This window comes from Perca fluviatilis, chromosome 23 (genome assembly GCF_010015445.1).
Source record: "Perca fluviatilis chromosome 23, GENO_Pfluv_1.0, whole genome shotgun sequence".
NCBI lineage: Eukaryota > Metazoa > Chordata > Actinopteri > Perciformes > Percidae > Perca > Perca fluviatilis.
The window spans coordinates 20,131,981-20,157,160 of NC_053134.1; the positions used below are offsets into that span (position 1 = coordinate 20,131,981).

At 39.5% G+C, this 25,180-nt stretch overlaps 1 protein-coding gene across 1 annotated transcript in view; it reads left to right on the forward strand.

Annotated features, from left to right (window-relative positions):
* LOC120553415 (plexin-C1-like) overlaps positions 1–25,180 on the forward strand; it is a 37,399-nt gene that overhangs the window by 7,340 nt on the left and 4,879 nt on the right. Inside the window, exons 6-11 of the mRNA XM_039791782.1 lie at positions 15,402–15,561; positions 15,726–15,828; positions 16,827–16,902; positions 17,471–17,512; positions 17,645–17,778; positions 21,343–21,522. Of these exons, the coding sequence (XP_039647716.1) occupies positions 15,402–15,561; positions 15,726–15,828; positions 16,827–16,902; positions 17,471–17,512; positions 17,645–17,778; positions 21,343–21,522 (695 nt within the window). The remainder of the gene's footprint in view (positions 1–15,401; positions 15,562–15,725; positions 15,829–16,826; positions 16,903–17,470; positions 17,513–17,644; positions 17,779–21,342; positions 21,523–25,180) is intronic.

Consider the following 25,180-nt stretch of genomic DNA (forward strand, 5'->3'; position numbering starts at 1 on the left):
CATCTACAATCCCATAATTGTCTCCATCTGTTGAAAGCCCGACAGATCTAGGTTGACTCGGGGTTTCGCCTGTTGTCATAAAACTTTCCTTTTAGTTGTTCTTTGTTTAATTTCCTTTTTTTCTGTGATGGTCCTGCATCCTGTATCAGCCATAACTACAGCAGATAACTTCTAAAATTAAAATACAATTAGGCCTAGATAAAGAAATCTCCTGCTACCTTTTACCTTTATACTCACTAACACAGACTTTTCTGGTGTTACGCCAAAATCTGTGACCCGTCAGAATGTGTTAATGCGCCGTCTACCTGCTGTAAATCATTTTGTGATATCGCAGGAAAAATCTGACCTGGGCAAAGGCATTAATAAAAGCTATATAAAAATAGTGTTCCTTTCACTGTTTCTGTCTCATTTGTTGTTACAAGTCATTTCATTATCATCAGATAAAAAATACACAGTTTCAGAAACATTTTAAATTTTATATATATATATATATATATATATATATATATATATATATATATACACACACACACACACACACACACTACTGTGTCTGATCTGAAAAAATTTAGAATACATTTTGGTTTATAAATTATATATATATAATTTATAAACCAAAATGTATTCTATTCTAGATAGATAATGACTATATATTACATATATAGGAAAAGACATTGTCACCACAGCCTAACTGATTTCTCTCTGTCTGTGTGCTCTGATCAGATCTCCTGTGTGGAACAACACTGGTGTGAAACTGACGTTCCACATTCCCAGTGCCGATAATAAAGGCGTGGTCAAAGTATGTGTTCTCCTCCCAGATGGTAGTTGCCATGGCAATGCTACAATCACCTATCGGTCGTCCCCATCCTGCACCCACATTGTACCAAGCAGCACCTGGATCAGGTATGACTGGATTTGTTGGCATTTTTATTTCCCAACACACAAGTTAAGAGTTTGATAAAAGCTTTTTTGAGGATAAGATGTGACAACTTTAGCCTTTTGGCAATGCTTTTAACTAATAACTATTTATCATGACGATTTCTTTCTCACATTATTCTAAATATAAAAAAGTTTACTGATTGCTGAGTGGAGGAGTGTAAAAATATTAAAACTATTAGCAAAAGAGTGTTTTTGCAAAATGAGTTTTTTTTGGAGATGGAACAAGAAAAGCTTCAATCAGCTATCAATAAATCTCAACCTAATCATTACTGAAACAGTAGAATAATGATTGTGAACAAACAAGACCATCACTGGGATCAGCTTCTGAATCTGCAGCCCCTTTCAATAGTGAGACATTATAACGCACACATGGGTTGATGGGATATGTGGTCTTAACTCAAGGCCCGCGGGCCAAATCCGGCCCCTTGCACATTTAGATCTGGCCCGTATATCAATTTGGGTTCACAATAAATTTTGGCCCGCCTAGTTGTGCGCCAAACCAAAAACACAGGAAAGTGTTTTTTGAACTGCAGTTATCTGACCTTCAAAGCAGAATTTGGCAGATTTGCCGACTCATATTCAGGCTGTGAAACTGGTTGTTGTTTAAAAAAAAAAAAATGTATCATCAGGAACTCTTTTGATGACTTTTGTAGGGCTTCACATCAACAAAAATTTACAAAAAGCGCACAGAAATGTCGGAAAAAAGCAACAAATTTACAAAAAGCGCACAGAAATGTCTGAAAAGTCAGAACAAAATCAACAAAAATGAGGAAAAAAAGCTAACAAAATGTAAAAAAAAAAAAAAAAAGAGGTACATACAGTAACAAAAGCACGTCAATAAACTTTACATGTCTGGCCCTCGGTGTGATTCTCTTTTTCCAGTGAGGCCCTCTGGGAAAATGAGTTTGATACCCCTGGTCTACATCATGGTTATCATAAAGTTATTAGAACTTAGTTAAAATTCTTACTTGATACTTTGGCATTACGAATGCTCTAAACAGCACTGTCAACACTAACAGACACCCAGAAAGGGCAGTGAAAACATAGGTAGGCTATTATGGGATGTGTCCCCAGTGCTTTGTCACTAATTTCATTAGAATTGACTGAGTCTTATTCTAGGAAACAATGTCGGTAAGTGAGTAAACAGTTACAGGTTGGGGGTCGTCTCATGCAGAAAGACAGACACTTCCACAAACCAATGTCTTTAACCATAAGATCACTTCCCTTTTAGTTACAGCAACCGAAGATATCAATTCTGCCTTTGTTCTAAAACATCTTTAACACTGTTGCTTGTTAACATGCAAAAACCATTTATGTACATGTAGCTGGAAGATACATGTAATGTAATAGGCATTCATTTGTCACCATTATGTTAACATAAAGAGGCGATAAGTTTTAACTGAAGAACAACGGAGCTTCTACCTCAGTGTCATCAGTTCACCACGCACCATTTCACAGAAACTTTTAGTAAACTTTAAGTTTGTCACTTATAGCCACCAGTAAGCCTACACATATTTCTATTGTGCTCTCTTCATTGTTCTGGTGATTGTGATGCAAAATGTTTAAAGGAACTAGGGTACTAGTCAACAGTCTGTATTGGTTTGGAATGGCTATTGGTTTGTCTTTCAGCCAGTCGAACACTTTGGTCCAAGGCGGAATATCTCAACATTTGAGTGATGATCTTAAAGAGGTGATAGAATGCAAAACCGATTTTACCCTGTCATAGTTGAATAACGACAGTTCGGTGGGTAAATGGGACATACATAGAAGCTCAAAATCACATTGACACCCCTTTACTATGAAAATCTCATATTTTGAAACTGCCGCTGAAAACGGGCGAATCCCAACAAAGCTAGTTGCTTGCGTAAGCGTCTCAAAATCCGGAACCTTTGTCAGCCCTTGGGTGTATTAAGAGAACGGTCACGCCCCAACATTTACATAGGCTACACAACTGACCTGAGATCAGGTAGTTTTCTGAATCTAGCTAGGTCACGCAGATCTCTGCTATTCCATTACAAAATTCACTTCTGAAACTTTTTTATGCGAGAAATCAACTATATAAAGCTCAAATATGGGCCACTTTACGAAAATGGATGGCTAATTGCAAATTTTCTCCGACTGTGTGTCGGAGTTTAGCGCCGGTGCTACCTGGGTTGCTACATCGCCGCCCTGACCGCAGTGTCAGCGAGCTTGTTACGCCCGCAATCTTTTACCGCAGCCCGCAGGTTCCAGTTAATCTTATAATGGGTATGTGTGTTGAGTTATTTAAACAAACAATCGGGGAAATAAACGCCTCTTGTCCGCGAGTCTCATTGATAGAGCCGCGGTGAGATGGAGTCCATCAATGAGAGCTAGCTAGCCTCCTCCTAACTCTGACATTCACAAAAATACATTCAGTTGAAATCCGAAATCGGTGTTAGCTAAAAAGTGTTAGCTAAGCTTTGTAAGACCTTGAGGAATCTGTAATATTCATGCCGTGACGAAATTCAAACTGTAAATATACTTTAGTTATGCGAAAGTGAGCAAGCTGCGATATTTCCCCATTGTAATGAATGGGACATATAGCAAGAAGCTGCTTTCGTCCTACAAAGGCATGCGTTCATAAAAATGCCTTAAAATCAAATCCGGACACAACGGTTAGCTTTATAAGACATTGGGGAATGATGTTATATAAGTGGCGTGGAGAAATTCAAACTGTAAATATAATTTAGTTATGGCGAAAGTGTAGCTAGCTAGCTGCGGTATTTCCCCATTGTAATGAATGGGACATATAGCAAGCAGCTGCCGGTCCTACAAAGGCAGCCTGGCGTTCATAAAAAATGCCTTAAAAATCCAAATCCCGGACACGGTTAGCTTTATAAGACATTGGGGAATGATGTTATATATAAAAATTGGCGTGGCAATTCAAACTGTAAATATAATTTAGTTATGGCGACAGTGCTTAGCTAGCTAGCTGCGGTATTTCCCCATTGTAATGAATGGGACATATAGCAAGCAGCTGCCGATCCTACAAAAAAGAGCGCCACCGGCGTTCATAAAAATGCCTTAAAATCAAATGGACGCGGTTGGCTTTATAAGACATTGGGGAATGATGTTATTATATAAGTGGCGTGTGAAATTCAAACTGTAAATATATTAGTTATGCCCGGCAGCTGGCGCGAGGAGCCCGGTACATTATCCACAAAGGGTGACTTTAAAGCTGGGTATGGAGCCCAGCGAATGGCTGCCTTTCGTCAGACTGTGTGGAGCTCCTAAAGTCAGGCTACGTCTTACCAAATTTGCAATTAGCCATCAATTTTTGTAAAAGCGGCCCATATTTCAGCTTTATATAGTTGATTTCTAAGCTTTAAAGTCCTCAGAAGTGAATTTGGTAATGAAACATTGCAGTGTCACAGAATACTGAGATTCATAATGCGGCCTATGATAGATTGTTTCGCCAGACAGCTAAGAATCCGTTTTCCATTGGCTCGATCATTTACAGCATTTATCGTTGCTTTTTCATATCATAATACATACAATTTCATTCTTTGTTTCTCTTGTCAAACAACTACTTCCTCAACAAAAAAGTCTTTATGTGATCAAAAGGCACAGAACTATATCTGGCAATCCTAAAGCAACATTACCCGTGTTAATTGTACTTGCACCTAATGCAAGACTCAATATGATCAATGCGACGAAAATTGGCTTTAAAACACATCTGGCAGTTGTGAGAGCCAATAAATAGCCTGCTGAAGGCTTCAGCCATGTTTGAGAAATGATCGATCATCAGTAGCTGTCAAGAAAATCTCCAGTCATCCCTGTGTTGAAATGAGATATAGCAAAGAAAAAATGGTGGTGAAAACCGAAAACAGAATCGTGTTTGTGTGTGTGTCGTGGTGCCAGAGACATGTTAGCCATAGCTTCACACTGGTTGAAGCTATGGCGCAAACTTCAGCGCCAGTTTCTTCACTTCCACTGCAGCACACACACACACTCAGAGTTAAAGTTAACTTCTTCCCTTTAATACCAACACACACATGCCCATGCGTATTTGCTTCTGTGGCTCAAGGGAGGTCGACGATCAATCTCATTTGCCCTCTCAGCATGGCCATCATGGCAGCCGTCAGCCTGCCTCTTTAAATATCATGAGACCAATGTGGACGCCAGCCAGACAGCACAGTCAAACAGTGTGTTATACTATAGTGTTAATTTTAATTGCCGAAATAAAGTAACATTTTGTTCTGTCTTTCCAGTTTAGTTTGAGGTGTTTTGAGCATTTGCGAAGCTGGTCATGAGGTCGCTTTCCACCTGAGGTGAATCAATTAACTCTGCAGCTGCATTGAACCAAAAGCTTGGTAATCTTAAGTTCTCCAGGGCCACATTGATTACTATGGCAATAGCAATAACGGTCCACATGCTGTACATTTGAGACTGTTTCAAAAAAATCTGCCTGCGCTCCAAGTAACGCCATTTCTACATTCAAGAGACACAAAGTTTCTAGCAGCCAAAAAAATTGACCTGCCGTCTGTTTCCTGGTTCCTCAACATCAGTGTAATTTTGTGTTTTTTTTTTTTTAGCATGACCGCTATCGTTGCCTAACAATAAAACCAACATTGGTTGTTAGTAAAATCTGCATGACAACAAAAGTCCCCCCAACCTTAATGAAGAAGTCATTTTAACCCAAACCATGATCTTTTTTTTAACCCTTACCAAGTAGTTCTCGCAGTGCCTAAACTTAACCAACCTCAACCAGAGCTTCGTAACTTCATAAATCGTGGTTTATTTTACAACAGTAATTTGTAACCGTCTATTCAAATGTTGACATTGAGATATGCTGGGAAATATGCGTAATGCTGTTTCTCTAGGAAGTGTAGATGAGAAGATTCATTGCCTTTCATGCCTGTATTACAGCAAATAATATGTAGGAGTGTATCAGCAGCCGTTAACTTAGACAAAGATCATGTAACAGCTAGCCTGGTTTTCAGTAAACAAAAATCTGCCTACCTACAACGCAGTCGGTCTGTTGTGCAAGCAGGACTTTGTTACCTCCCAAACAGCCAGTAGCAAGGCTACCCTCCCCAGTGTTTATGCAACTAAGTTAACCAGTTGCTTACACGTGAATCGACAGATTACAGAGAGAGAGAGAGTTGTATACATCTCTCATCTTTACACTCGGCAAGAAAGGGGATTAGCGTGATTTCCCTCAAATCGTCAAACTATTCCCTTTAAAGAAAAATGTCCAACAATCCTCCAGCTGCTAACAGGTTCAAAACCCCATCCTGTTGGTGCCTCAATCACACCTATGGCACACACCTTTGGCACGCAGTTCCTATCTACCCACCCAACGTATCCTTCATCAAGTCTGCGAACTGCTGCATATTGATTAGGAAATTACAACCCATCCACTAACTAAAAAACTTTTGTCCCTAGAAGGGACAAAATGGCAAGTGTTCCACCTGAATCTTATATTTCATGTTGGTCTCTCTAAAATCAGTAGGCCCATGCACAGTGAGTTTGCAACATTTGCAGCAGACAGCTACAGAAAGATAGAGGGTTTGAGGTGTCAACTAATAAGAGTGTGGAGGGAATGCCTCATTCATTTCTTGGAAATACCTTGTGGTGATTGTAAACGGAATAGTAAATTATATAGTGTAGCATCCTGCTAAACAATAACAGCTTGTACAGCCTTTCCTATAACAGACTTTGTTCAGCTGTCTTCCTGCCTCGATCTCGCTTTTACGCTAAGTTGATTTCTATCGGGTTTTACATCTCACACATATTACTGTGAATATGCTGGTCAATAATAATAATACACACACACCACTCCAGTGCGTTCACCTCGGTCTCGCGACAGAGCAGCAGGAAGCACCAGCGAGAGAGGAGGAATAGTACACACATCAGTGTCTCCCCACCGACATCGGTCATTCCTCTTCCATTTCGCCATATTTTATGCCTTCCACCCCACCATCCTGATTCTCTCATGCACGCATTAATTCCCAAGACATCTTAGTCGTAACGGTCGAGATAAACGCTGAAGTGGGAGGTTGAAGTGGCTGACGATCCCTATCCCAGAGAATAGTTTCTGTGTGCAAATAAAAATGAGTCAGACTATTGCCTACCACCTGGTCTATAAACAACGTGATGTACACTCCAATATCGCTACAAATGAATGTAATCCATTCAAAAACAAATGGTACAAACTACTGCTAAGCATAATAAACACAAAAGTAGTAACCACGTTACAAAATTAGCACGACTTCACAGAAAGAATCCACAGCTTAAAATCAGTAACTGCTGATACAGTACAAACCAAAACAAGTTTCACCCGTGCCAAGTAATAGCCAACTTAAAAATGCAACGGCAAAGTAAAAGAACTGGTGCTGCTTTGACTGCAGCCAAACCGTGCACAGTACAAGATTTTTTTCATAATGTTGAACTACTTTAATTTCTCTTAACTTGTTATTTTGAGTGGACTATTTTGGCCTTTAATTGATAGGAATTGTAGAAATGATAGGGGGAGAGAGGGAGGGAAGAGATGCTGGAGCAAAGAGTCAAGAGGTCAATCGACCCTGGGCCGCCATGGACTGAACTTTTGGTACATGGGTGCACGCTGTACTCAGGTGAGCTACCAGAGCACCCCTGAACTACTTTAATTTCTCTATCTCAAGTGTCTCTACACTTAAACCAAAAACATCACAGATCACTAGTCATAATCCCGCCCAGAGCATGTCGAAACCCAAGAATCGCCTAACATCCATAATTTTATCTTTTTACCCCAGACTGCTCTACAGGGACCCCATCCAACTGTCAAACTAGGCACGCAGTATATATTTTTCCACTGTGTGCCTAGCTGGGTTTCTGAAGCTATTTTTTTTTTTTAATTCTGAGAAATGAATCTGTGGTGGTGCTGTGGTTCAGGAGATTAAGGACCTCTCGAGCCCCTAAACTATAGAGGAGAGACCACAGGGCTATACAAAGCCTGTTGCACCACAGGCCTGTCATCTTAAATACATACAGTGAACTTCGGTGCACTGTCCTGGAGAGAAACCAGTAGGGGAAAGAATCCCCACGCTGTCCTACTGACTGCTAGTACTAACCAGAGGTGGCAGGTCTCACAGACCGCCCCTCATGCCGAGCAAACTTTGGTCTCCGCTGATCGTAAACTTTTCATATTCAAGTAGCACTCCAGTCTTAGAAGTTTTCCTCTACTGCTGAGGGGAGGAAACAAGCTGTTCTATGAATCATCCTGGAGGTATTAAGTATTCAAATCCTACCAAATAATAGTAGAAATACCACAATGTAAAAATATCGGTAAAAATCCTCTATCTCAAATGTTTACCCAAGTTAAAGTAAAGTATTTTCAAACACAAATAAAGTTAAGGTGTCCGTTAAACAAACGCTAAATTTAAGACAAACAATATGGGGACCCACTCCATAAAAACATTGTTTGGCGCGCTTACTACCAAATGCCAAAAATTTGGGTGTAAGTAGTATGCAGAAAGGCCGCTTCCAGAGCTTTCATATATGATTTGTAAATACATTATTGTATTACTATCATGTGTTAACCGCGATCATTTTATTAAGATCATTTATTTTGTAAGTGTAAAATCTCCCTTTGCTGTGCGCAACAAGTATGGAGTTAGCGCATGGAGTATCTAAAAAAGAAAAGTACAGCACCGGCGAATTGAACCAGCATATGTACGGCATTCCAACCACTAAAGTATAAGCCGCCTTTCATTTCGCGTACCAATGTGCACCTTATCTTGAGATGTGCGTACGCCATGCAGTTGCTGCAACTTGTTGTTTCAGTAGTTATGTTTATTTTCGTAATTGTATCTACTCTTTCATTCTCCATCTTCCATGTTTGCTGGGTATCCTACCCGCAAACCACCGGTAATATCCCCCGGGAGTCCCCCAATCCCTGCCTAGTGGACTGAATCTTGAAACCTACCGAGATGTGGGCTATTATGCAACACTTCAGCACTGCTCATGAATGCAACAAGTCCTAACCCAATAGGAAAGGCGTGGAGGATGATCAAGCAGCAGAGTAAAAATAAACTGTACATTCATTAAGACTGAACTGGTGATATTGTATCGTAATCACAGAAAACTATTTGTTCACATTCAACAGCTCAACAAAGATTAGTCTAACTTCTTTCAGATGCCACCGTTCATCTTTAGAAAAGATTACTTATATATTTCTAAACGCAACGCAGTTGGCACATCGCTTCCATTTAATTCTAAACAGAATAGCACAATATGTCCTACCAGATATCATAGAAATATTACTTTTATGTCATGAGAGAATCCGACAGTGCATATAACCTCCTGTGCCGCATGCGCAAACCTCGCGCACCAATAGCCCACGGGTAATTCATTTCTCCGCACCGGCACAACGCAAGCGACCACCAGCGACCGCTGAACGCAGTACCAATCTCCCGGTGATGAAACGCCATCGGTAGAAGCAGAAGAAAGGAACAAATAAAATGCAACAATAAAGCTGTCAGGTCCGCCGATCGTTATGCGTCCATTCTTTTGGATCGCAGCGCACAGCTGGATGGAAGAGTGATATGGCGCAAAAACAGCTGGGTGGACAGACGCGGATGGGTAAGCAGACCAGTCATCGGTATTCTGGACTGGAACGTTCAACCCAAAACCGGAGGCAGCCAGTGAAATATACGGAGCGGAGTTGAGTTGCCGACACTCTGCTGCCTGACTGGTTGCCAGGTGGCTGCTGCATGCCGCTACATCTCCACACCCGAGGGGGCAGCGACTCTAGTGTCCCGGAAGCCAAAACGCAAGGAGGTGAAACAGGCATTTAAACGTCACAATGAATGGGATTACAAATGATCTAAAAGCGGCTTTTAGACGAAAAATGCCCCCTATCACCATTTCTATTTCCAGTGGCGAAGAAATGATTGTCAGTTTGATGTTCAAATACCGGCAAAGTCGTAGGTAAAACCTGATAGTTGTAGATATTTTCGGCCGGCTAAGGACACTTTAGTCCATGTTATCATGGGCTGCTCTTAAGCTCACAATTGAATCTTGGACTTATTTACCGTAGTTCTAATTCCATCAGAACAATAACTGTGGGGTAAATCATTTAATTAACTTGTCAGGCCACCTGTTCAGGGATTTAAATTGTATCGTTGTACCTTGTTAAAGCAGCATGCAACCTGTACAGTTCAACATTTAGTGGATTTTGGCAAAACCAATTAAAAATAAATTTGAACATTAGTACATGACTCCTATTTGCAACTATAATTGAAACTATCTATTAAATTAAATTTGGTTTTAAAAATGCTCCGTAAATTTAGGAGAGCTACCAGATGTTCTTAAGGTTAGACGAGGTTAGCCTAGGTGACACACCCTCTCTGAGCCATGTTGTAGAATGACTACTAGGAGAGGGGGGTGCCAACACTTTTACATTTCCTTTAGTTTCTCAGCAACCGCTTGTATTAGAAAGACAAAAAGAATTATATATTAAACCCATATATGTCACCTACTTTCAAGCCCGTATACCGCTGCAAACATGTGTACATATGATAATATGAAAGTAATTTGTAACTTAAATGGACTTTTGAAAAATGTTGCAACTGTCCTATGAAATAACAGTTGCAACAGTACCAGGGGCAAAGTTACAACAGTCATTTAGATGTAATAAAACTCATAGTTTGGCATAATTATTAAACATTTTTCAGCTTCATTTGAGAATTAGAAAGTTATCAAACCCACTGAATTGCCTTTTACATCAATTTTATCTAATTGTCATTATTGTTAAGTCATGAGGGATGCTTGCAACACCATGTGTGATATAGTGCATAGGGGACAGTTGCAACAATGTGTTGCAACTGTCCGCTCCCCTGGCAAAAGCCATCTTAAAACTAGCAATGCTAGCCTAACACATTAGTCCTTTAACATATGGTAATTCCAACTCTGTTAAGAGCTAAGAAACTGCACCATTCAAAATCCATATAATCCATAAAGATCAATACTTAAACCGTTTAGACAGTGTGACAAAAATCTGGTCTTAAAAAGCATTTTTCACCTGAATTTCAGTTCTCCCATATGCAAACAATGGCATGTGGCTGTTAACTTCCAGAAAGATGGAGGGGACCTACTGAGCATGTGCATTAGGAGTTTCATGACTTCTAGCTCATTCCTGATTGGAGAATCAGCAATGCTGCAACTGCCACACGCTGCAACTGTCCCCACTCTCCCCTAACAATGGTATATGATGAATGATAGTCCTAATATCTGAAGCCATATGTTCACCAGGTGCATTTGCCGCCACATTAATAAAGTTGGCATTGATTTTGGTTGCAATCCCTTGTCATCGCGTCACTAAACTGTTCGTTTGTTGTTACATACCGTAATGACACCCCCTTGTAGTAAAATGATCAGACACTCAACGCTCTACATTTGTCTCCTGTCTGATATGAAACCCAAAGTTAACTTTATCAACTTCTAATCAGCTGAAATTTCAGCTGATTGGAAGTTAAAAGAAGATAAAAAGTTAACTCTTGATTCTGAACTCACGGAAGTAAACTTCCTCCAGTGGTCTAACAAAGACTGGTTAGACCACTGGTTTGTGGTGTAGTCTGTGGTTGCTCTGTCTGTTTCTCTCAGAGCGTGGTGGCTGAACTAGTCATACTGATATTGGTCTCTGACATTAACTTAGGACTTGCAGATTTCTTACTTAGTGCCAACGTCCCTCATCTGGTTTGTCCGTGATCTCACTCACATTTTCCCCGCAATTCAAACTCGCGGTAAATTAGACCGGAACTAAAGCTTTAAAAGCGAGCTAAAAGTGGCCACATGCATTCCACCACTGTAAAAACGACAAACCGCTTATGAGGGCGTCTTTTGTTTTAAGTTACCATTTCTTTGTGGCGCTTCCGAATTGCATCCACCTCTATCGGCAATATTTCATCCGACGCGCTGCGCTTTTACGCACGACACCAGTGACCCTGTGGAGGAGAGCGGAGTGCCATGAAGACCGTCTATGTGTGAGCATTTTGCTGTCATCACTGCAAGAAGATGATCGTGCTGCCGGCTCTGTTGTTCATTCTCTGGGGAGAAGAGGCTCGGTGCCTGAGGAGAATGGAGGCTTCACTTTTGATGGAGACCTCCGCCACTTCGCTGTGGCCACCAACACGGTTTACATCGCTACAGCGGAGACTCTGTACCAGCTGAGCCACGACCTGACTCTGGTCCAGAGTCTGAACTCGAGAGGAATCCTGAAGGGCGGGTGTCAGATGGATGCGCAGTTTTCCCGGGTTTCTGAGACGGATGAGCGGAACGCGACTTTCAGCGTCAACATGTTATTGCCTTTGTTGAGAATAATAAAACTCTGATCAGCTGCGGTGTGATCGAGTGCGGTTACTGCGAGGTGCTGGACCTGAAGAACATTTCAAATGTGCAGTATATGGAGAACATCCAGGTTGATCCCTGCCGGCGCAGCAGCGCATCCATCGGCTTCCTGGTGAATGTGGAGGAGACAACTACCGAGACTTACATTCTGACTGCCATACAGCAATACGAAGTCAAATCCACAAAGAGCAGTTGCTCCTGGAAATCAGAAGCGGTACAACTTCGTAATACGAATCACAAGCAATACGGAACTATATTTTCCGAAATTAGCGAGTTCTCTACCGATGTGATCAAACGTACCCAAGGCAATCATGAGTATGTGGATGTTTAGATAGTTTAAATTTTCTTTTCTTTGCCCTCAAGGACAAAAACCACCAAGCACCCCCCCCCCCCCCCCCCCAAAACACACAACAACCGTCCCTCACTTGGGAGGGCAAAACAGACAAAGGAAGACTCTCAGGTCGCTTCGGGGAGCGACCCTCAGCATCTCTGATGGGGGAGAGGCAGTAGACTCCTCGCCTCCCTCCGTGATCCTGGCGGGCCGCCGGTGCTCTGGAGCGGCGTGTTCAGTGTGGGACGGAGGACCCACCGACACAGAGCTGCTATTGTTTGACATCAGCCCTCCTCTCACCGGAGGCACTGATGAAGATCCAGACTTCTGCAGTGTCTGCAGCACTGACAGGATAAGACTGCCGGTTGGTCCTGATTTTGATCTGTAAAGGTTCTAATAAGTTATAAAGTTATGACAAAATATGTATGGAGTTGAAGAAAAAAAAACAATAAGACTACACTTTATTATATTACTGTACTCATAAATTAAATATTGATTGTCCCCAGTGCATTGATTAAAGCCAGCTCTTGGTGCTTTATTTCACAGATGTTGTGTGGGAACAGAAACTCAAAGATTCCTATAATGTCAAAATATAGAGGCAGACATTCAAAGTTTTGTAGACTTTTAGGGCTGGGCAACATATCGATATTATATCCATATGTCAGGACACTCTTGAAAAAGAGATTTTTAAATTCAATGAGTCTCTTCCTGGTTAAATAAAGGTAAAAATAATATTTAAGACTATATGTCTTAAATTTTGGGGGATCTTATGGCACAAGTGTGTGTTTTTTCCTGGTTTTAAAAGGCTGTATTACAGTAAAGTGATGTAACTTTCTGAACTTTGTAGCTGTTGTATTATTTGCCTTCATCCACTGAGTCGTTACATCCACATTACTGATGGTTATTTATCAAAAATCATGTCAATTTTTTTGGGAAAGCACCAACAGTCAACCCTACAATATTGCTGCAATATTGACATCGATGTATTTGGTAAAAAATATTTTTATATTTTATTTTCTCCATGTCACCCAGCTCTGCTTCTTACAAAGTAAAAGTATAGCAATGCACGATCCTGAATGTTTTAATGTCTGGGAGACATGAGAGGTCAACTAATGTGAGGGTTAAATAGATTTAATGGTTTCAATTTTACTTACTGTTGCAGAAGAAGACAGCTGCACAAAAATAATAATTCTATTTCTTTATCCAATTAAGCTTTGAACAGAGACATTTGGACATGAAGTGCTCTCAGTACCTTTTGTCTAATCTGGAAGTTTGGTTTCAAAGTAATATGTCTTTGTCTCTCAGCCAAAGACTCTGAAGCCCACGGCGGTGCTCTTCAGGCAGAAGTCCATGACCTCTGTGCTGGCAGTGAGACACAAGGCCTGGATGGTTTTCTTCATTGGGACAGGAGATGGGCAGCTCATTAAGGTGTGTATAAAAAAAGTTACAGGATATGTATTCTATTCATTAATAGAAATCAATCATTCAATAACCTATTTTGTTCCGAACACAGTAACTGTGTTGCAGTGATAGCTACTCTTTACATATTATACAGATCATTTAAAATAAATGTAAGATGCTTCTGTAACTATTTTATTTAATAACCATAATGCATTTTACCTCATTCCAGTTATCAATTTGTATGTGTAGGTTTTTTTTTTTTTAACTTTCCTTTATTGCTTTTTGGATGTATAGTTAAAGATGGAAAGAGAACAATGAGAGTAAAGGATGGAAGGAAGTATGTGTAGGGGTTTTGAGCTTTTTTAAGCAATGCTTCTGCAAAGTCACCACAGGACTTGTTGCAGGAAATATAGCCGTTTTCACACTGCATACAGATCTAGTTAGATGTACATTCTTTTTTTATAGAAGTTGCAAATACAGATGGTGGGTACTTCCCAGAAGCAGCATAATGTTCTCAAAGATGGAAATAATTTCAGTGGCTGGAAAAAGCTAAATTGATTTAGTTAGCTAGGCTGAAGCTCATTGTGTGTAGGTAAGCTGGTGACCTTTCAAAATCACAATTTCAGTGGTTGTATTTTTACAGTATTTTGATAAGCCTTTCTCTCCAGTACAGCTTTGCCTTGCAGCTCAAACTGAAACACAGCAAACATAACAAAGCTACATTGTTATTGTTGTTGTCAGCTTGCTGTGGACAAGAACTATCACACCACCTGTCCCAGGGTGCTCTACAGGGCCACTGACGACCGCCGAGTGTTTCCCAAAATGCATCTGGATCAAGTAGATCTTAAACACGTGTACCTGCCATTTAGAAACCAGGTGGGTGCATTGTACATGTATAAACATACTTGTTTTAGACCGGGTGAACACTAAAGGATTTTGAATTTACGATGCCTTATGTATTCCATACTTTCAAAGTGTTTGTGTTTTGTTCTAGATGAAGCGTGTACCTGTGTCAAAGTGCAGCACATCCACAAATGTGCAGGACTGTTGGTCTGCACAGGATCCGCAGACTCCGCGTCTGGTGCGGCACTATAAAAAGGTCAGGAACAACATCTGCAGGTGACACCTTCAACAAACAATTATGAACTTAGTTACAACATAATGTTCTCCTCCTAGTTGCACATTTGAAGATGACTGCCAAGCTTCAGACTGGTTATCCATTCCTGACAATCCTCAACAGAAAATGGTTTCCTACAAAGTTGTAAAGGAACGACACAGGCCAGGTGAAGATTACATACAGGCTTTTAACTTTATTCAGTTGTGACTGTCAGTTTTCTTTTTTTTCTTTTTGTAAACACTCACATTCTTCCTTTCTCAGATCACACTTAACATCCAGACACATCTGAGTGTGGGTCAGAAGGTGTCTAACTTTGCCTGTCAATTCTCTGCAAGTTCCAGTAAGCTTTGCAGAGACGGCCTTCCTCAACAATTCCCACAATGCACCTGCATCCTTTCTAATAGAACACTTCCTGCTGGAGGTCAGTGACATGTGATAAATACAATAATCCAGTGAATTTAAAACCTGAAGATCAATGACTTTCACTGTCACAAGAACCCTCAAATGAAGTTGAGAAATCTGTGTTGTTTAATGTTATATATTGTTCCAAGACATCACATATTCACCTCTTTTTTCCCTTAACAGGCCTGCATGTCACAGTTAAGATTAGAGTTGGGACGACACAATTTTCTAAAGCACTGAAGCTGTCCAACTGCTCAGACATCGAGGGACCGCCAACTTCTGTCCTGTAAGTCCACTACCATTTTAAAGAAATGTAAGTAGACAGATCATGTCTAACATAAATGATCAAAGATAGAGCTGAAAAACAAAAGACTTATTTTAAGATTAATTATCAGGACCCAGTTATACAGAAAGAATAATGTAACCTTGTCTTGTTCCGGAATCTGGTTGTTCTTTATTTCTGTCATGCCAAGGTTTATCTATTGAGAATCAATGTGAAGAAGTACAAATAAACATTTTAGCTGTAAACTCAACCTCAGGCATCCAACTGACATAAGACACATGCATACAACTGAAAGCTGAACACACAAACACATATTGACCCACACATGGCAGTAATCAAAAACTTTGTATATGAAGGTTACGAAAAGAAAAAAAATACACAGAACAAAAGATGTAAGAAAGTAATAGAATAATTACTAAAGAAGCAGTTAACTCGGATACAACAGTATCAAGTTTTTCAAAAATTGATAGAAAAACATTTTATAAAACTAATTAACTGGCTTTTGAGTGGAGTAACTGAGTTTAAGTTTCAAACATAGCATAACGTCTATGAGAGGGAGGAGCAGCATCTCCATATAATTTTTTTGGCTCACTTTTCCAGACCATCCACACGCTGCGGAGCGGAGGAAGGTCTGGCTAGTCCACACATTATTCCGGGGTGGGAGAAAAACGTGCTCTGGTTTATTGGCATTTCTTTAAACCTATCACAATTGTCATGGACAGCGCTACACTCAAGAGAGAGTGCGAGAGAAAACTCAGCTTGGACAGATAGCCTAGCTAGCTTTCTCAGTTTACCCTGCAGAGATCTGAGGAGCAGTCAACAATAGTCCTCATAAATCCACAGGAGTTTGAAATTCTAAGTGTTACTTATTTGGCAAAAAAAACTTTTCTGATCAGGTAGCATATACAGTATTACTATCTTGTGGTCTTTGTGTTAAGTCATTATGATTTATATTTGAGTGTTTACAGTAATAATAGTTTCTAACATTTGTTTTCTTGCAGGTGTCGGCAGTGTATCGGTGCCGGATGTAGCTGGAGCAAAAAAGGCTGTTCCTGGGCAAATCAAGGAGTGGGGAATGTAATTATATTTTTTATTAATTATGATTCCAATGTATTGCTTCATTCATACAACGATTCACTTGTCTGATCTTAGAACAAAGGGGAAACAAACTGCTAGCTTCCATCAAAAGTTAGAAAAAGAAATGCCTTCCACCACCAAAACTCGTATTTACATGTTGTGTCTCGTTAGCTAATGTTAGCAAGCTAGTCACTAACTCACTCAACACATTACTGTCTGCTCAAAGTTGTTCAGAGTTTAGACACTTTGCAAAGATGTCACCTTCACTACGAGGACAGGGGGAGACATATTATATATATATATCATATATGATATTGCTGATCAGTAATTAGTTAAGCTAACTGCTTGTTAAACCAAAATGTTACATTTGCTATTTCTGAACGTCCAACACATACGACTCTAATATAGTTGTTGGAATATACCCAAAGTAAGCTGATTTCTTACTTTTATTATTTCCAGCTTTTTTTAGCTAAGCTAACGTTAGCTGAAACAGGTCCTGAATCAACTCTTAATAGAACCTTCAAAGTGAATGTCATGCTTCATTTCTTCTCCTAACTTCCTCCTGCAGGACAGTGTTTGCCAAAAGATGGAGTCAGGGATGAACTTTTCTGTGAGTCTAATCCTTAATTCTCAAACACATTTTCCCTCTGATTCTCACTTTAGTCACATTCAGTAGAGATTAAAACATCAGTCGAAGATAATGCATTCAAACTGGATATCTTTGTGTGTGTTTTACTGTCAGAGACCAGAGATCTCCTCCATCACTCCCAGTGTGGTGTCTTTCTACGGCAGAAACCATGCAGTGCTGTCTGGTTCTAACCTCAGTGATGTGACCAGAGTGAGGATCCAAGCAGACATGGACTGCACTCCACAAGAGTGAGTCAATTTAGAGGTTGTTTAAATTTACATTTCATAGTACAATCCTGTTATGCCACTCATTAGGAATTCCCAATTCAAAGATTTTCAGCTAATCTTATGTGCACTGTTATTTCTTAAAGCCAGAGGCTGGATTTGTGATGTAAAAGCTGATTGTGCTCCACAGGCAATCAATGAGGTTCTGATTTGCTGATCCATAGGGTCTGCTTATTTTATTGTTATATTCCCTCCAAAAAAGTTGGTCTTCATCTCAATGAGACTACTTTTTGTTATCCACCTTGGGAACACCACAGCAGATCTATGTCAATAACATCCAGAGTGGCATAATTACGTAACCGAGTGTAAGTGCAGTTGGATTCTGCTTGCACCGCAGTTGTTTTCCCCCAATTCCTTATGAATTTTCTTTCACACCACTTGACGTTTTCCATTGACGTTAAAATGGCTATATTAACTTTTCAGTTTGTGTTGATTCTAGCGGCCCCAAAAAGCGGACAAAAGTGGTGTTTTTACCACTCCTGCTGTCGTAAAGGTCTTTTCTTTACGGTGCTGTATTGCCTACTGTATATAACTGAGTTAGAGTTACCGAGAGGTCATATAGTCGCGATGAATGTTTTGCTCAAGCAGAAAATCATTCATTTACAATAAGAGAATATGTTACAGATGCATTGTTGCATTTAAAGTGTGGTAAATGGTAACTTAGCCTGGATGTATTGTGAGCTAAACCGGGTGTCACTGTTACTGTGTCACGAGCCAAAGCACTAAGAGTTTGTTGTAGCAACCAACTTTATAATAACTTAGATTAATATAGCACATTTCATGAAACCCAAGGACGCTTTCGACAACTACAAGGGGACAAGGGAAAAGATAATAATAGTAGGCCAACACAAACACTGACACGCTAAATGGGGGGCGATGGTTTGGCATGGTTTTATTTCAGTTTTATTTCAGTTAGCCTAATAGCTGGTTTGATTTGCATTGAGAGATGATTTTATGGAAAGTACCCCATGCCAATCTCTAGGTATGGTGAAGGGTATGTGATGATGTGAGGTTATTTTAATTCCAAAGGCCAAGGGAACTTTATCAGGAAGCATAGTATCCTGGATCCATGAAATAACTGGCCTTTAAAAATAAAAATCTGCCTGCCTCTATGGGAATTTAACATAGGGGTGTATTTACTTATACCTCCTGTATTTTAAGGAAGAACATTTATTTATTTACGATACATTATTCATTCACAAAGAAAACTGGTGATCTTAAATGTTGGCTAATTAAGGCATTAAGATCAATTTCCAAAAGATGATTTTTTTTTTATTCCTCTTTTTAGTCAACTTTAGCATGGGTTCATTAGCTTATGAGTGCCACTGTATTTTATGAATAAAATAGACATATTACATACCTGAGGGCCAATTTGGGGTGGGTTTTTGAATCATGTACAATCCCATAATTGTCTCAATCTGTTGAAAGGCCGACAGATCTAGGTTGACTCGGGGTTTCGCCCGTTGTCTTTTACTTTCCCTTTTAGTTGTTCTTTGTGTAATTTCTTTTTTTTTCTGTGATGGTCCTGTATCAGCCATAACTACAGCAGATAACTTCTAAAATACAATTAGGCCTATATAAAGAAATCTCCTGCTACCTTTTACCTTTATACTCACTAACACAGGCTTTTCTGGTGTTACGCCAAAATCTGTGACCCGTCAGAATGTGTTACTGTAGCGCCGTCTACCTGCTGTAAATCATTTTGTGATATCGCAGGAAAAATCTGACCTGGGCAAAGGCATTAATAAAAGCTATATAAAAATAGTGTTCCTTTCACTGTTTCTGTCTCATTTGTTGTTACAAGTCATTTATGATCATCAGATAAAAAATACACAGTTTCAGAAACATTTTATATATATATATATAATATATATATATATATATATATATATATATATATATATATATATATATACATACATACATACATACATACATACACTACTGTGTGTGTGTGTGTAGTATATACATACACACACACACACACACATATATATATATATATATACCAAAATGTATTCTAAATTTTTGACTCATCAAAGCCCCCAGATATAACAGCTGCTCGTGGTATTCTTTCTACAATGGAAATCAAATATTCTTCAGAAAGTTCTTCCCAACTCTGTTGCAGAAATTCCCATAAATGTGTGGCACTTGTAGGTTGCTTTGCTTTCACTTTTCTGTCCAGTTCATCCCAAACCAGCTCAAAAGTGCTGGTCCCTCCATGTTTTTAAGCTTACCATCTTGTTCTTTTTTGCTAAGGTAGTTCTGGCATAGATTGGACTTATGTTTTGGGTCATTATCTTGCTGTAGGATGAACCCCTGACCAACTAGGCGCATACCAGAGGGTACTGCATGGCGCTGCAAAATGCTGTGGTAGCCATTTTGGTTCAGGGTGCCTTTCACTCTGTACAAATCACCGACCCAATTTCTCTGTAGGAAAGACCAACATTCTTAAGTGTTATGGTGGTCTGTCTCTCTTCCATTGTTAATTGCCTTTTTCCCGCCATTTTTATAGCAACACACTACTTTCTGCAGTACAATACTGTTCATGTAATGCTCACGAGGGTACGGTACCACAGTGTGTTCCAACAATACTTTTATACAAACAGAGGGGGTTGTAAGTAATCCAGACAAGTTGGAACACCTGTGGGAATGGGTAGCACCAACTTTCAAAGCTTACCCATTTCTTGTTCCCTGAAAAAGGCCTTTTTGTAAAATACTGAAATGTACATTATTTGTCTTTTTTTTTTTTTTTAACCTCAGGCAGTTCACCACTTACCTTTGTACCATTTCAAGCTATTCATTGGACTTGAACTGCTAAAATTTCAATAAAACTTTTGACCTGTAATGTATGTGTGTGTCTATATATATATATATATATATATATATATATATACATTATATATACATTATACATTATATATACACACATACATTATATATATATATATTTATATATATACATATATATATGTGTGTATATATGTATATATATATATATATATGTATGTATATATATATGTGTGTGTATATATGTGTATATATATATATATATGTATGTATATATATATATGTGTATATATGTATATGTATATGTGTATATATATATATGTGTATATATATGTATATGTATATGTGTATATATATATATGTGTATATATATGTATATGTATATGTGTATATATATGTGTATATATATGTATGTATATGTGTATATATATGTATATGTGTGTGTGTGTGTGTGTATATATATATATATATGTATATGTGTATATATATATATATATATATGTATATGTGTATATATATATATGTATATATATATGTGTATATATATGTGTATATGTATGTATGTATGTATGTATGTATGTATGTATGTATGTATGTATGTGTGTGTGTATATATATATATATATATATGAAAATGTGGTCAGAAAAAAAGTGGTCAGAAAAAGACATGGAACGTAATTGTCACCGCAGCCATAATGATTTCTCTCTCTCTCTCTGTCTGTCTGTGTGCTCTGATCAGATCTCCTGTGTGGAACAACACTGGTGTGAAACTGACGTTCCACATTCCCAGTGCCGATAATAAAGGCGTGGTCAAAGTATGTGTTCTCCTCCCAGATGGTAGTTGCCATGGCAATGCTACAATCACCTACCGGTCGTCGCCATCCTGCACCCACATTGTACCAAGCAGCACCTGGATCAGGTATGACTGGATTTGTTGGCATTTTTTATTTCCCAACACACAAGTTAAGAGTTTGATAAAAGCTTTTTTGAGGATAAGATGTGACTACTTTAGCCTTTTGGCAATGCTTTTAACAATAACTATTTATCATGACGATTTCTTTCTCACATTATTATAAATATAAAAAAGTTTACTGATTGCTGAGTGGAGGAGTGTAAAAATATTAAAACTATTAGCAAAAGAGTGCTAAGTTTTGTTGGAGATGGAACAAGAAAAGCTTCAATCAGCTATCAATAAATCTCAACCTAATCATTACTGAAACAGTAGAATAATGATTGTGAACAAACAGACCATCACTGGGATCTGCTTCTGAATCTGCAGCCCTTTTTAATAGTGATGCATTATAAAGCCCACATGGGTTGATAGGAAATGTGGTCTTAAAAGATAAACGCAATGGTCTACATCATGGTTATCATAAAGTTATTAGAACTTAGTTAAAATTCTTACTTGATACTTTGGCATTACGAATGCTATAAAAAGCACTGTCAACACTAAAAGACACCCAGAAAGGGCAGTGAAAACGTAGGTAGCCTATTATGGGATGTGTCCCCAGCAGTGATGCCGGGTAACGCGTTACTGGTTACTGGTCTTGTTTGTTCACGTGTTACTGGTTACTGGTAACGCGTTACTCTAATCTGACCACTTTTTTCAGTAACGAGTAATCTAACGCGTTACTATTTCCAAACCAGTAATCAGATTAAAGTTACTTATCCAAGTCACTGTGCATTACTGTTTTTGTCATTTTCCTTAGTAAAAATATATATTGTTTTTGCTTTCTTCTTGCGTCTCGGGGAGTGAAGTCACGTATGCGACAAGTCACGTTTTCAGCATGTGGACAGTTCACGTGTACCACACAGCGACACAAACGTAAACAACAATGGAGGGAGGAGAGAGAGATGCGCGTTTTCTAGCTGGAAATACAGTTACTATTTTCAGTTTGTATCAGCTAAAGATGACAATATTAAAGTTCGTTGTACACTCTGTGCTGGTCGCGACAAAGTGCTATCGAGCTACAAAAATACTACTTCAAATTTGAAGAAGCATTTGGAGTCGCAGCACCGCACAGTCAAACTTACAGAGAAAGTCCCGCCAGGTGGTGCAAAGCAGAGAGAAGGAGGTCCCCCACCACCCAAACAACTAAAGCCGGACTTCGATGCAAAACCAGTAAGTGGGAAGAGTTGAAGAAGTTGGTCGGGCAGTATGTTGTAGAGGAAATGCTGTCCTTAAACACGGTTGACTTGCCTTCGTTTCGTGCCATAATAAACAACATCCCTACTACTGTCAATGCCGAGTTGCCTCAGAACAGCTTTTTCTTCTTACATCGAGAATGAGTATGCAGTGATGGAGAGAAATCTGAAGGCCGCGCTGAATGAGGTCGACTTTGTGTCAACTACCACGGATATTTGGACTACTAACAACAAAAGTTATATGGGAGTAACGCTCCACTGGATCAGTAGATTCACATTTTAGCGCAACAAGGCTGTGTTGGCATGTAGGAGAATTTGTGGTAGACACACGTATGATGTGATTGGTGCAGAAATCGAAAACATTCACTCTTCATATGGACTACTTAACAAAGTAGTTGCAACAGTGACTGATAATGGATCCAACTTTGTCAAGGCGATTAAAGTTTATCAGCCTGTCACAGAGTCTGATGATGAGATGAAGGAGGGAGGGTCCACCCCCACAGATGCTGATGATGATGATGTCACTTTTTTAGATCTGTCAGAAATCCTCTCAGCTGAGGATGAAAGTGATGGCCAGCTGTCTCTTCCCCCGCACCACAGGTGTGCTTCACACACCATCAACCTCATTTCCACAAATGATGTGGAGAAATATTTAACTTCCAATACAGAGACCAAGGCTGTGTATAGGAACAGCACAGCAAAATGCACAGCTCTTTGGACCAAATCAAGTAGATCTACCCTTGCATCAGAAACAGTGGAGGAAGTCAGCAAAAGAAAACTCCTGGTACCAACATCCACAAGGTGGAATTCTTTTTTTGATGCTGTGAAATGAAGAGAATTGCAGAAATCCCCATGAGTGAGATGAATACTCTGTGCACCAAGCTGGGAGTTAAGTGCTTCAAAGACAAAGAGTACCAGTTCCTGCATGAGTACTGCACCGCCATGAAGCCTCTGACTGCAGCACTGGACATTTTACAAGGTAACTGTCCTTATGGGACTTTACTACCCACACTTGAAGTTCTGATGCAGAAGACCCTGGCTGTGAAAGATTCCCTCTCCAGGATGACTGCCGCCGCACAACTGCTCTTGCAGCACAGAGCCCTACCAGTGTGCCCACCACATCTGCCAGCCAAGGTGAGATGGACTTTTTCACTTTTGAGGCAGAGCCAGAGGAGACCTACTCTGCAGAAAATGAAGTCATGGACTACCTGAGGTCAGCCTATGACCTTCAGATTCTGCATCAGTTTTCAAACATAAAGAACATTTTCTTGAAGTATAACACTCCAACCCCATCAAGTGCTCCTGTGGAGCGGCTTTTCAGTCTGGGAGGTTTGGTGCTCACGCCTAAAAGAAATAGACTTTCTGACAAGAGGTTTGAGAAGCTTCTGTTAATGAGGTACAACCACTGGTTTACTCGCCCCACTCCACTGTTTCACTCATAACATGCGATTACAACATAAGATTAGGCCAAAGTAACAAAAGTAGACATATCAGCCTACATGTGGTGTTATACACTTGTTTTGTTTTGTAAAACCACTCCTTGCTGCTCTAATGCTGTGAACAACAGGATCAATGTTCATAAAACATGTTAAAAATAATGTAATAGTTACATTTATAAACAATGTAGATTATAAATGGTAAGTTTTGCCATTACAGTGTACAGTTAAATATTTCAGGTCAAGAAAGACTGTCTTTAGCCCTATTCGCACGGGATAAGTATTACCTGGTGACCTCCAGTAATTTGTAATAATTGCGGAGGTTGTCTGTGATCTTAATCCCGTGCGAATCGGTCATGTCTGTAATTTGTAAAGTAATAATTCCCCCGCAAATGACCTACCATATTTCGCCGAAAACGGAGGTCCTGTGATAATATTAGTCCCGTGCGAATCGGCATCTCTGCTTTGTCCAGGATTTGGCTGGGTTTTTTTGTTTTTTCAAGGTACCTATTTCCTTCTTTTGCGCCTTTTTATCCATCTTTCGCGAAGAATGGAGGGTGCGTTGGAGTGTTTTGACAGTGTTTTGGGTGCTGGGTCATGTCACTATACATCATATACAATTTGCAGAAAGAGAAAGATGAAAACCACCACAAGTGCGAAGACAAAAAGAATGATTAGATGGCGATGGATGACATGTATAGCAGCATGCGGTAAATATATTTTTTGTTTGTATCATACATCTAGAGATAACGACAAGACATCTCCAAGCCATAGCTTATCAAAAATAATGCACAATCAAGCGAGGGGGCTCACTTCATAATTAGAGGTTAATGTTACAAATAAATCAAGCTAATAGATTTTAACCTGGTGAAATGTTTAGTTTTATTCATCTAACCGGACCCTGCTTGACACCACCCGGAGAAAAAAGTGAGAGAAAGAAAAAGGAGAGGTCGCAGTTCGGACGATGACTGATTACCCGGTTGAGATTGTGTGTGT